General features: G+C 39.5%; 1 protein-coding gene across 7 annotated transcripts in view; it reads left to right on the forward strand.

Moving 5' to 3' along the window:
- Positions 1-12413, forward strand: part of col12a1b (collagen, type XII, alpha 1b) — an 83826-nt gene that overhangs the window by 11345 nt on the left and 60068 nt on the right. For 6 of the 7 annotated variants that reach the window (XM_032584779.1, XM_032584778.1, XM_032584777.1 and 3 more), the window contains 4 exons: positions 796-969; positions 2262-2552; positions 2656-3258; positions 11688-11966. The exons of the other annotated variant lie outside the window; for it this stretch is intronic. In XM_032584779.1, coding sequence (XP_032440670.1) covers positions 796-969; positions 2262-2552; positions 2656-3258; positions 11688-11966 — 1347 coding nt within the window. The remainder of the gene's footprint in view (positions 1-795; positions 970-2261; positions 2553-2655; positions 3259-11687; positions 11967-12413) is intronic. 7 annotated transcript variants of the gene reach the window in all.

The raw sequence follows: 12413 nt of genomic DNA on the forward strand, positions 1-12413 counted from the left end.
TCTGTTGGTTTTTGTTGGTTTCTGTTGGTTTTTGTTGGTTTCCGTTGGTTTCTGTTGGTTTTTGTTGGTTTCTGTTGGTTTCCGTTGGTTTTTGTTAGTTTCTGTTGGTTTTTGTTGGTTTCTGTTGGTTTTTGTTGGCTTTTTGTTAGTTTCCGTTGGTTTCTGTTGGTTTTTGTTAGTTGCCGTTGGTTTCTGTTGGTTTTTGTTGGTTTCTGTTGGGCCCAGAGAGCTGAAAATGTCCCAGACTGGAAAAATAAATCTGGATCATTTCCATTTCTTATAACTGGTTTCTTCATGATCTGATCTGAGTGTTATTGTTCCTGAATGTTTTTTTCAGATCTCAGAGAACATGTGCACAGAGACTTCAGAGATTTCATATCAATACTCTGAAGTATTTGGCTGCTACAGTAAAGCTGTTTTCCTCTCTGCAGTGACTCATTCAGTTGAACTTTAAAGAAACCGACAGGCTGCAGCTCGTATAACAATGTCAGAGTATTACAGAGCATTATAGGACTGTTAAACTCCAACCAGCTTCATATTTACGGCGCTTATTGTCAGACTTTCCTGCCAGAATGGAACAAAATCTCCTCAGTCAGCGAACGTGGAAAAGTCATGCTCATTTTCCACTTTTTACTGGCTTGGAGCGAAAGCAGAATGAAATTTCCTTCAGTAAATTATAACGGGGTCGCCTTAGAGCTCAGGACGGATTTGGCAGACGGACGGGAACCAAAGAAGCTTCATGTTTGTGATGGGAGTGAGAATATCACGCACTGAGAGAGTTTCTGTCCCCGCCAGGTGTCCACCATGCTGACGAAGAGGAAATGAGGCTCATGGCGTCCACACCCTACAGCCGCCGCGTGTTCGCCGTGGCGAACTTTGAGCAGATCCGGTCGGTGCAGAAGGATCTGATCAGCCAGATGTGCTCCAGCGTGGAGGATCAACTCGGCTCGCTGGTCAGCGGAGAAGAAGGTGAGGCTGCCCCGCCCTGCTCTGCCCCGCCTATTTCTGCCCCGCCTTGCTCTGCCCCGCCCCTACATGTTGCTGAGACGTTAACTGTGAGCTCATTTTGTCCTATTTCAATTGTCTTATTTTCTCTAGAAACTGAAATACTTGTTAAGATTTAGTGTTTTTTGCTGTGTGGATCTTTATCATCTTTATTGTCGAGTTTTTCTTTTTTCAGTTTAGAAGAATCTTCCTTTTTTGTGGAATTTGTTGATTTTCGTTCTTAAACCTTTTTAAGGCATCAATCAGTTAATTTCCTTCTTCAGAGTCTGTCATGTTTAGCAGAGACAGTTCAGGTTGAAACATCTTGTTCCTTCAATAATCACCTGTTTATTTCAGAGAACATTTTGTTTTCCTGTCTGCTGCAGGAAAGCTAAAGTTTCTTTGTTTCCTGACATGTTTGCACAGTCGCCTGATTCCCTGTAATTTACAGATTTCTGACTCTAATCAGCCATAATAAAGCAGCTGAAAGGGAAAACATTGACTTTTGGGTTGCCATGGTTACCGCCTGTTGGTGACTTCAGGTTCCTCCAGTCTGCAGGAAATCACATCTCCGTTTACAGAAGCATCATAAACAGAAACACCTACTACTAATCAGAAGCTTTTAGCACAGCGCCGCTAACCTGCTAAAAGCAGTGCTAGTTTTTCATTTAGTGCATTAGTATATTTGCTAAGATTTAGCACACTTATCTTCCCCTAAATTAATTTTACAGTGCTAAATTATTTGGCTGCTTTGTAATCTTTTAGTTGAATAAAGTTACAAGGTTTTTTTGACCCATCAGTTACTGAAGCTTTGCCATGTTGGCATGTTGGCTCAACACTTTAGCATTAGCTTCTGCTAAATACCATGCTAGTTTAGTTCTTTAGTGTTAGCTTCTGAAAAATACAATAAGTTTAGCACGATAATGTTAACTTTCAGTAAATACCATGTTAGTTTAGCTGGTTAGCGTTAGCAGAACTGTTTTTTATTAGCTGGTTAATGAATCTTATAAACTCAGAGATAGAGCAGCGAAAAAGTACTTGCACCGTTAAAAGTTATTCTAGTTTTGCTTATTTTTTCCACTTTAATGTTTCAGATCATCAGACGTCTTCAATAATAATACAAAGAACAGAGTTAATAGAGTTTATTTTAGTTTATAATTGAGCTTAGTTTATTTCCCAGCAGCTGTTTTAGGTTTGGCTTTGGCTGTTTTTTTCTGCAGCTTTCACTCTTCAGATGAGAAGAAACAAAATAAAAACCAGCTGTTTTGTGTTTGCAGTAGTGGATCCAGCCTCTAACCTCCGAGTCCTGGAGGTGGCCTCCAAGTCCATGCGGGTGAGCTGGGACGCCTCCGGCGGAGACGTTTCAGGCTACCGGGTCCAGATGATCCCCATGATGGCCGGCAGCAAGCAGCAGGATTTGTACCTGGCCTCCACTCAGACCTCCGTGGTGGTCAGAGACCTTTCTCCTGACACCGTGTACCAAGTCAACGTTTTCGCCATGAAGGACCTGATGTCCAGCGAGCCTGTGACGGTCATGCAGAAGACAGAACCTGTTAAAGTCTCCCTGGGTGCGTCCATGAAAATGTTTGACTCTTTTAAAGCTGAAGGAATGTTTTCTTGCTGTTTGAGCTGAGTTTAAAGAAGCACTTGGTGTTTGTGGTTTCCATCCAGAGTGCTCTCTTGGGGTGGATGTGCAGGCTGACGTTGTGCTCCTGGTTGATGGATCCTACAGCATCGGCGTGACAAACTTTGCCAAAGTGAGAGCTTTCCTTGAAGTTCTGGTGAACACCTTTGACATCGGCCTAAACAAAGTCCAGATCGCCTTGGTGCAGTACAGCAGGGACTCATACACCGAGTTCTACCTGAACACTCACCAAGATGTCAACGCCGTGGTCAAGGCGGTGAGGACTTTCCCGTATCGCGGCGGCTCTACCAACACTGGCAGGGCCATGACCTACGTCAGGGAGAAGATCTTCCAGACCAGCAGGGGGTCACGTGCCAACGTCCCCCGCGTCACCATCCTCATCACCGACGGCAAGTCGTCCGACGCTTTCAAAGATCCAGCCACCAAGCTGAGGAACGCAGATGTGGAGATCTTTGCCGTGGGCGTTAAAGACGCCGTACGAAGTGAGCTGGAGGCTATCGCCAACGCCCCTGCGGAGACTCACGTCTACACGGTGGAGGACTTCGACGCCTTCCAGAGAATATCCAAGGAGCTGACGCAATCCATCTGCCTGAGGATCGAGCAGGAAATCCGCAGCATCTTCCAGAGACGTAAGTCATATTTACGCTTTACGCAGACGACGCTGTGGTGTGTTCAGATTTATCGGCAGAGGTTTAGTATCGAAAGAGAAGCAAGAAGCAGAGTTAGATCTCTGTTGTAGCTTCATTTATGAAAAATCTGAATAAGTTTATAATTTTCCTAAAGCCACAGAGGCCATTTTATCTCTCATTGTACACACTGTCTTTATGAAATTAATATCTGTACCTCATTGTATTGGGATTGGTTTCAGAAAGGTTTTCATCTGTATGAACCAACATAAATACACTCTTGAATGTTGCTTTAAACCAAACCTACAGGGGGCAGTGTAGCGCTAAACTGCTTTTAAACATCAGAATGTAAAGTTATTAAAACATAAGACGATATATGTGGCAATATTAGCTCATTATTTGTTCGCAGTAATTTGAAGGACCATAAATCTCCGTTTTTTTTCATGAACACAAATACAGAGTTTTCTCAAATCTGGTCATAGTTTTTATAAATGATCATTTTTAGTAATATAAAACTCTACTATAAAAATGTATCTGTGTATCTTTGGACTAGGCCTGAGTGGGACTGTGCTGACTAGGAAATGGTGAACAATCACCTGTGTGTTTGGTTGTTTCTGGTTCTGTTAACCTGGCAGATTCTGGGTTAACATCTCACACAGCTGTGCTGTCATCATGCAGGATTATGACCTCTGACCTCTGCTATAGTCTCAGGAATTACACGCCGGTTCCAGAGCCAGACGTCCACCTGAGCTGATGCTGTGGTTAGGTGGAAACAGATGTGGAACCGTCACAACATCTGTTCTGGGGTTTAGCAGCGGAGCGTGTAAAGTGAAACATGTCCATGTGTTGCTGCGCGGCGGTTTATTAGCGTCCAGAGGAATGCGGGTCAGAACCGTGGTTCAGGATCCTCCAGTCAGAGCCAGGCTGCCCCCGTAATTATCTGGTCTCCTGCTCAGTTAATTATCAGTTTGTGTGGAATGATGTCAGAACTCCAGGTGGTGTCTGGAACCAGCTGCACTGGTTGACATTAAACCAGTTCAGCACCAGCCACGTCAGCGAAAGCCAATAAAAAACGTCCTTTCTATTTTACCTCCACTGGTGGAAAGCACGAAGTTTCCTCATCCTCACTGACTGCTGCACTTCATCTGATCTGTACCGTTGCTGGTTGCTTCATCTGAGCAACCAGCAACAGTTTGCTGGTTGCTCTTCAACCAGCAAACTGTTTTTGCTGGTTGAAGAGGCTCCAGGTTTTTTCTGCCGGTTTTAAATCTGGCTGATCATCAGCGAGAAGGCCTGTTTCTGTTTGATTTAATGAAACCAAAGAATGTGAATCCTTACTTAAGTTTAAAAATGCAGCTTCTTCTGCTTCCACATCTGCTGCGTGGAATGAGTAACGTTTCCACACGAAGAACCTTTTCCAAGAACCAGAGTCGTTTTCTGGATCCACCAGAGAAAATGGCTCATTTCCTGTTCGACCAAACGAACATGGAAACGGCAGAGAGGCCGGGAACTTTTACTCTGACTGGAGAAGACATCCGCCTCTGCAGAAAACATTTAGTGAGTTTTTCATTAGACATTTTATCACAATGTTCTGAAACACAAATAAAGTCTCCAGGATGGTGGAAACATTTCAGTTTGGAAACGAGGCGACTCAGCAACGAGTTTTAGGATCAGGCCGTTATCCAGGAGAGTTTTCTACATTAATAGCATAAAGTTTAAATAATGTGAGAATAAAGTCGCTACATTAAAATAAATCTGATGACACATATGGTTTATGAAATAAGTCGTATTTCAGAAACTTTATTTCATAATAAAGTTGTTTCAACCAGAATAAAGTCATAATAATACAATAATTAAGTTGTAATATTAGGAGAATATAGTCGTTATAACATGAGAATAGTTGTAATAATACAAGATTAAAGTCGTCACAATACGAAACCAAAGTAGCAGCAATGTGTGAATAAAGCTGTTATTCTATGAAAATAGTAATTAGGTCATAATATTACCAGAATGAAGTTGTAATAATAAGAGATTTTTGCTGTAATATAAACAAAAAACTCATATTAGGGGATGAATTAATATTTTTATGAAACCTGCAGGTTTAATGAATCTAATTTATTCCAGCTGTTCTGTTTCTTCTGCTGACTCTGTGTTGCGGAAACTATCCACTGTGCCACAACCATTGGCCACAAAGGAGGCTTCCTGGGCTCTGATTAGCCAGTGGGCAGCCAATCAGAGCCACTGGGGCTGGAAAACAGCAAAATGTTAGTTTGGTGTAAGGAGCTGAGCTTCAGTTTTCTGTGAGTTGGATGTTGGAGACGACAGAAAGGACAACATTTAGTCTTTAAATCATTAAATCATTTAGTCCTTAAATCATTTAATCATTTAGTTTTTAAATAATTTAGTCATTTAGTCCTTTTGTCATTTAGTCATTAAATCATTTAGTCCTTAAATCATTTAATCATTTAGTTTTTAAATAATTTAGTCATTTAGTCCTTTTGTCATTTAGTCATTAAATCATTTAATCATTAAATCCTTTAATCATTTAGTCTTTAAATCATTTAATCATTAAATCCTTTAATCATTTAGTCCTTAAATCACTTAATCATTTAGTTTTTAAATAATTTAGTCATTTAGTCCTTACAGGCTTTCTGCCTTACAATCCTTTCACTTTGGCCCTTATGAATTTCATAACCAGTATCTGAAATAATTCACCAGCCAAAACTATTCATCAGAGCCGTAAACAGCAGAAACCTGAGCAGCCTTCAAAGCGTTGCTCCTCATCCTCAGGCTGCTTTTATGTCTCATGTGTTCATGCTGCGTTTCCCTGGATGTGTAAGACACATGGCCACCTTTTGATCTCTGAGTCCAGAGAGAGTCCAGCATGTGGAAACAGTAAAACTGGGTCAAAGTGTTGTTGTTCTGCAGAGTCGCCGCCTGTCACGTCTTCTGATGTGATCAGACGCGGCGCGGCGTTCCTGCAGCTGAGGTGACTCACGCCGCCTCTGATCGCTGATTATATAATCCTTACACAATGAGGGCTGGATGTGAGCGCCGCGGCGGCGGCCATGCTGCTGCTGACTGATGGAGCCGTCGGGCCTCCAGCCTCTTCATCTCCATCAGAAGACACCGAGGTCGGCCTCTCCACCTCCTGAACTACCGTTTTCCTTTCAGCGCTCCTAAAAGCTCCCATGATTTGTATTTGTCTCCCTTCTGGTTCGGAGAAAAGTATCAGTGAGTTATTGAGATGCTTTACGCTTTCCGGATGAAACAGAGGTGATTGATGAGGCCGGTTCCTACCATCATGTGTTCACCGTGCCATGATGAATAAAGACCAGAAGGATAAACTGCAGACTTCATTATCAGATCTGAAAGGATCCAATGAATAAAATCTGCTTTTTACAAGCCCATCAAAGCATTTCTATGCGATGACTTTCAAAGGAAGACTTTATTTTTGTTTTTATTTGAATTATTTAATTCTGAACACTAAAAGTAAACTCACCTATTATTTTTTTATTGGATAAAGCATCTGTGGCCCACATGGTGAGGAGAAATCCACTGGCAGACATCCAGCCTGTAGTCAGAAAAAACCAAACATGGCTGAAATTCAGCGTCTGAAAGATGATGGTGTCTGGTTCAGATGAGTGGAAATCACAGCGTGGAAGCTGGAATTATATGATCCTGACCCAAATCCACTCAGCTCTGAATATGTCAGCTAATGGACTCTCCACCAGGTGATATATTTAAACAAAGGTTATTAAAAACAAACCAATTTCTTGGTTTGGTAAACTTTATGTCCAGTTTTATGAACAGACATCAGTTTCATCTAGTTCAAGTGATTTATCTTCTGAAGCCCCAAACAGACCCTGAACCTTAAAGTTCCAGAGAAAAACTGTCTAATGGAGCACCGGCTACAGAAGTTAGCTACAAATAGCTAACCTGTAATTTCTGAAGGATAATTTGAAAATCAGAGGCGGTAACACGGTAATCCTGTCACCACTCAGTTTCGTAGAAAATAACATCAAAAATACATGAAACAAAATCTGACGTCTAGAAATGTATCTAAAAGTTAAAGATAAGATTCAGATGAGATAAAGCTGTTTTTGACACATGGTAGCATCAACATGGCTAAAGTTAGCGCTTTGGCATTAGCTTCCACCAAATACAGTGCTGTTACAGTGACTTAGCATTAGCTTCTGCTACATACCATTTTAGCATAATGTTTTAGTGTTAGCTATTGCATGACGTCGGAAGTGACTGTGAGGGAAGGCAGTACTGGTCTGGTGAACTCACCAGACTGGGTTCACAGACGACAGGATTTATAAAAGTTGCAAATAGCTAGCTTCAAAATCGACCCGATCCTCCTCCCTCCCAACATGTTGGTCAAACTACCAACTTTGCCTGAATTCACACCACAATTCACAATTATTCTTTGTCGAGTTGCATTCATCGTTGCAAAATACCATCCGTATCTGGAGGAAATGTGTGTTAAAAACTGTTATGTAACACCTCCGTGTGTGTATTCAGTAGCATTGAAGCTAAAGTGGGGAAACGCCGCTGCACCAGTGTGTCGTTAGGGCCACAGTCAGCGCTAACCAACAGGAACACGTCTTACATCATGAAACAAATTTAACGCTCGCACGAATTTTAAACAAATTGAAACATTTACCCCTAAAATAGAAGATAATTACAAACAAATTTATTGAGAATAGAAAATGTATTGCTCTCAGAAATTCAGATTATAAATGACTAACATCCATATTTACCAAACATCTAAACATTATTACAGAATCACAATCTGGCTTCTTAAAACGAAGGTCAATCCACAACATCATCAGCCTGATGAAGGACCTGATTGAATATAGGGACATGATCAATAATGATCGATGATGATCAATAATGATGACTTTATTCTTTTCCTTGACTTTTATAAAGCTTTTGACTCGGTGCAACACCAAGTCTTACTCTCGTTTCTTGAACATTTAGGTTTTGGAGAAAACTTTATTAACTTAATTAGAGGTTTATATCAAACATTAATAGTTGTGTAATATTCCCTAAACCACAGCTAGATTTAACATTAATGTTTTAATCCTCGGGGTTTCCTATTTCCCCGTATCTCTATAATTTAGTTGCAGAAATGTTAGCAATCTATCTTAAAAACTGAGCAGACATCGAGAAATTAGACGTTTTCTGTATATAATTAATCATTAGCCAGTTAATATGACGCCACCGTTTTCTTAAAAAATCACAAGCAGGTTCCAATTGTAATTGATAAAATGAAACTTTTTTCAGAGGCTCCAGGACTAATGATAAGTTTAAAAAATGTGAGCTTATAGCCATTCATGACACCAACCTAAAAGAAATATCTAGCATTCCAATTAAATCTGAAATTAAATACTTGGGAACTTGTGAACCAACCTTTAACTATTGAAAACAAGATTAAAGAAGATAAATTCAAACTTAACTCGTGGCTCCAATGAGACGTTTCTATTTTAGGACTAATTTACTTATCAAAAATGGAAAGTTTGTCGAGATTAATTTATTCAACCTGTAGCACTGCTGTCCCAAATAATTTAACTAAAACTATTAATCAAATGAACATGAACTTTATTTGGAGAAACAGGCCACACCACCTAAGGAAAGGTCATAGGTCAAAGAAATCAAAGATGGCGGTCTGAAAGTAATTGACTTTGAATGTTTTAATGGAACCTGAAGATTAATTGGTTGAAATCCTGGATTAATAATTCTCGGTTATTTTGGTATTGTGTCCCCAATTGTATATTTAACACAATAAATGGTCTAAAACTTCTAGCTGATTTCAATAAACATAAATGATTTATTAAACTATCAGAGTTCCATAAAAAGTGTTACTATACTGGAAAATGCTCTATGTTCATAACTACTGGCCACACTGCTCTATCATATGGAATAACAGATTCATACTACATCACAATAAATCCTTATTTTACACAGATTGGATGGAGAATATTTGGTCTATTATACAATTAATGGATACTAATGGTTGCATGTTAAACTAAGAATAATTCTGTGCAAAATATTAATTCTTTCCCCCAAAAGCTGAATTTACCAGATTATTTAATGCCTTACCAAAACAATTTATTAATCAGATTAAAAATATAATAACATATCATCCCACAATTCCCCAATTTATCTATTAATGGAATATCATTCACTGACCAACAATTCAATAACCACACAATTAGAAACTGTCTAAATGAAACTTTATTCCCTGGGAAAATGAATAAAAATAACATTCTTTGCAAGTTTGAAAAAAATCAATTGAAAGTTTAAGAAATCTTAATTTAAAATTCCCCATAAAAGAAACGAAACACAATTTAAAGTTTTAAATGCAATTTACCCCTCAAAAGAGCTGCTAATAAATGGCTTCAATATGGATGACAATAAATGCTCATTCTGTGAAAGTGATGTAGAAACGATGGATCATATCTTCTCTGAATGCAATCAAACCAAAACTTTCTGGAATTGCTTAGAAATGTGGATCAAATCTAAAATTACACTTCCTGAATCTATTTCTAGAGATATGGTAACTTTTGGAGAGTTATTGAAAAACAAAACAATAAAACTCTGTTGTAATATTTTGTTTGGCAAAATTCTTTATTCATAAATAAAGAGTGCTGAGATCATCCGCAGTTTTTAACATTTTTTATCTGAACTCCAGTTATATTTGAAATCTCTGACATGTATTGAATCATATGAATCCTGACTGAATTATTAATGGAATTGATGTGTATTAATCCTAACATATGAATCCCCCTGTTGCTATTTTAGTTATTATTTTTTTCTTTATCAATATTACTTCGTATTTCCATTTCGAAATCTGCCTCTACAGAGTTGCACTGCTGTAACTGCTGCACTTGTTTGTGCTTATTTTGTTTAAATAGTTTTTTTTTTTAATTTACGCTAAAGAATCGCAAGCAAAAGTCGTTGATCAACAAAAACATTCTGCAAATAGCTTTATCATTTCATCACACAAAAATGAATGATTTTAATAATAATAATAAAAAAACTTTAAAATTTTTTTTTTTTTATTAAAAAAAATGAATTATTACAGTTCAAAAGATTTTGACCACAGTTTCTTTTTTTTTGATTGAGATAAGTTTTTTTTGTTTTGTTTGACATGTTTTTTTGTTTTTTTTAAATTGAATAATTGTGAAACAAATTTAAAACTCCATAAGGACCGGCGGTCATTATGGCCGACGGTCATTATGGCTGTCGGCTGCTGTCCATCGCCGCCATCTTTCCTTGTTAAAAGTTACAAAATGACAAGTTTGGTTTTTGTCCTTGTCTTTCTCTGCAGCCGACCGCGCAGCGCCCTGTGAACATTTTTAATGACTAAATATCAACTAAATGGAAGTGATATTAGGTTACAGATGCTGTTAGACGAGCTTTACAGGGCGGCACTGGTTGATTTGACGTCCATCATGGCGCAGTGGGCGGGGTTTCGAAGAGAGTGACGTCACGTGAAAAGGGTCAAAATATTTCTGTATGTAAATAGCATGCTACGGGTAATATGCTAAGTATATGTATAGTAAGGTAACAACTAAACTATTAAAATAGTAAAAATCTGAATATTTCAGTTTTAGTAATTCATAAACGTGTACCTAAAGCATACTTTAATAAATAATTAAAATATGGAGCAGGACTGGCAGTATAGAACAGTATAGATAAGAGTATCTGTGATATAATACAGTAAATTGTGAACCAAAGTTAATACGTCACGTGAAAAGGGCTAATGTCACGTTTACATCAGTGGAACTAATGATTAGTGCTGCAGGCGCAAGCTGTTAGCTTGAAGTTAGCTGTTAGCGCAGCTAACTTTAAGCTGTTAGCTTGAAGTTAGCTGTTAGCGCAGCTAACTTTTTAAATTCTGTTGAAGGTCCATGAAGGAAACCTGTACGTTTCCTATGAACGTTACCTGTATGATGTCATTTATGATTTGATTTATATAATTTTTAAATGTTGCTTTTGTTCTCAATTTATCACAAAAAGATGATAAATAAATGATTTAATCTTGATAAAAAATTCAAATTCAGAAATACTTTATTAATCCCAAAGGGAAATTAAATGTTTCTGTAGCTCATTAATTTAGATTCTTCAAAGAGTTATTGAAGATGGTGATGGTTGTTGGCAGGAAAGATCTCCTGTAGCAGTCTGTACTGCACTGAATCTGAAGAACCCTCTGACTGGAGATGCTCTGCCTTCCTGAGACATGAAGAGGATGGTCAGGGTTGTCCATCATTTCCTTAATAATCTCGCAGTAATCCATCTTTCATAATCAAACAGAATCTGATGAATATTTGAAATAAAAACTGTTCTGTTAAAACGTCTTCTGGGTCTCCCCGGCCCGGTTCTGTTAGCAGGATGTCTTACCTGTGCGTGTCTCTCTCCAGAACTCGTCCAGCCCAAAGCGCTGACCTTCTCTGACGTCGGCTCCAGGAGCTTCAGGACCTCCTGGGAGATCGACGCCGACAACGTGGACTTCTTCTTGGTCCAGTTCAAGCCGGAGGAAGACGCAGAGGGACACTACGTGTCCATGTCTGTCTCAGGGGACACCCGCACCGCCGTCCTGCCCCACCTCACCCCTCTGACCCGCTACGAAGTCAGGGTGTCGGCTCAGTACGCCAAAGGGGAGAGCCTAGCGGTTAGCGGCTACGAGACGACCACAGAAGGTACGCACCAGAAAACCACAGCACTGCTTCCGTTTGACCTCTGACCCACTGACCGGACAGTTTATCATTCAGTTTGTGGAAAGTATGTTGTTCAGGGTCACACTTTGACTAGGCCTCTCTTTACACCACTCTAAAAGCACTGCCCTCTCCCAGCAGCGCAAGGTTGACGGCAGTAAAGATGGCCGCCGTCTCTGATGGATTGTAAAGTTGCTGAGAGCGACGGCCATAAAACGGTCACCAGCTGGAGGCAGCTGATAAAAGCTAACAGCTAACAGCAGCGGCTTTTAGCATTGACTGCAGCTTCTGACCCGGTTCTGTTGGGATGTGGAGTCGGATCAGCAGTGGTGGGGTTGGGATGTGATGCGTTCCCTGAGTCAGCCTGCTGAGTCACTTTATTATCATTTCTGTTGTTTACGTCCAGATTCTTCTTCTGCTGCTGAATTAAGA

This window comes from Xiphophorus hellerii, chromosome 15 (assembly GCF_003331165.1).
Source record: "Xiphophorus hellerii strain 12219 chromosome 15, Xiphophorus_hellerii-4.1, whole genome shotgun sequence".
Classification (NCBI taxonomy): domain Eukaryota; kingdom Metazoa; phylum Chordata; class Actinopteri; order Cyprinodontiformes; family Poeciliidae; genus Xiphophorus; species Xiphophorus hellerii.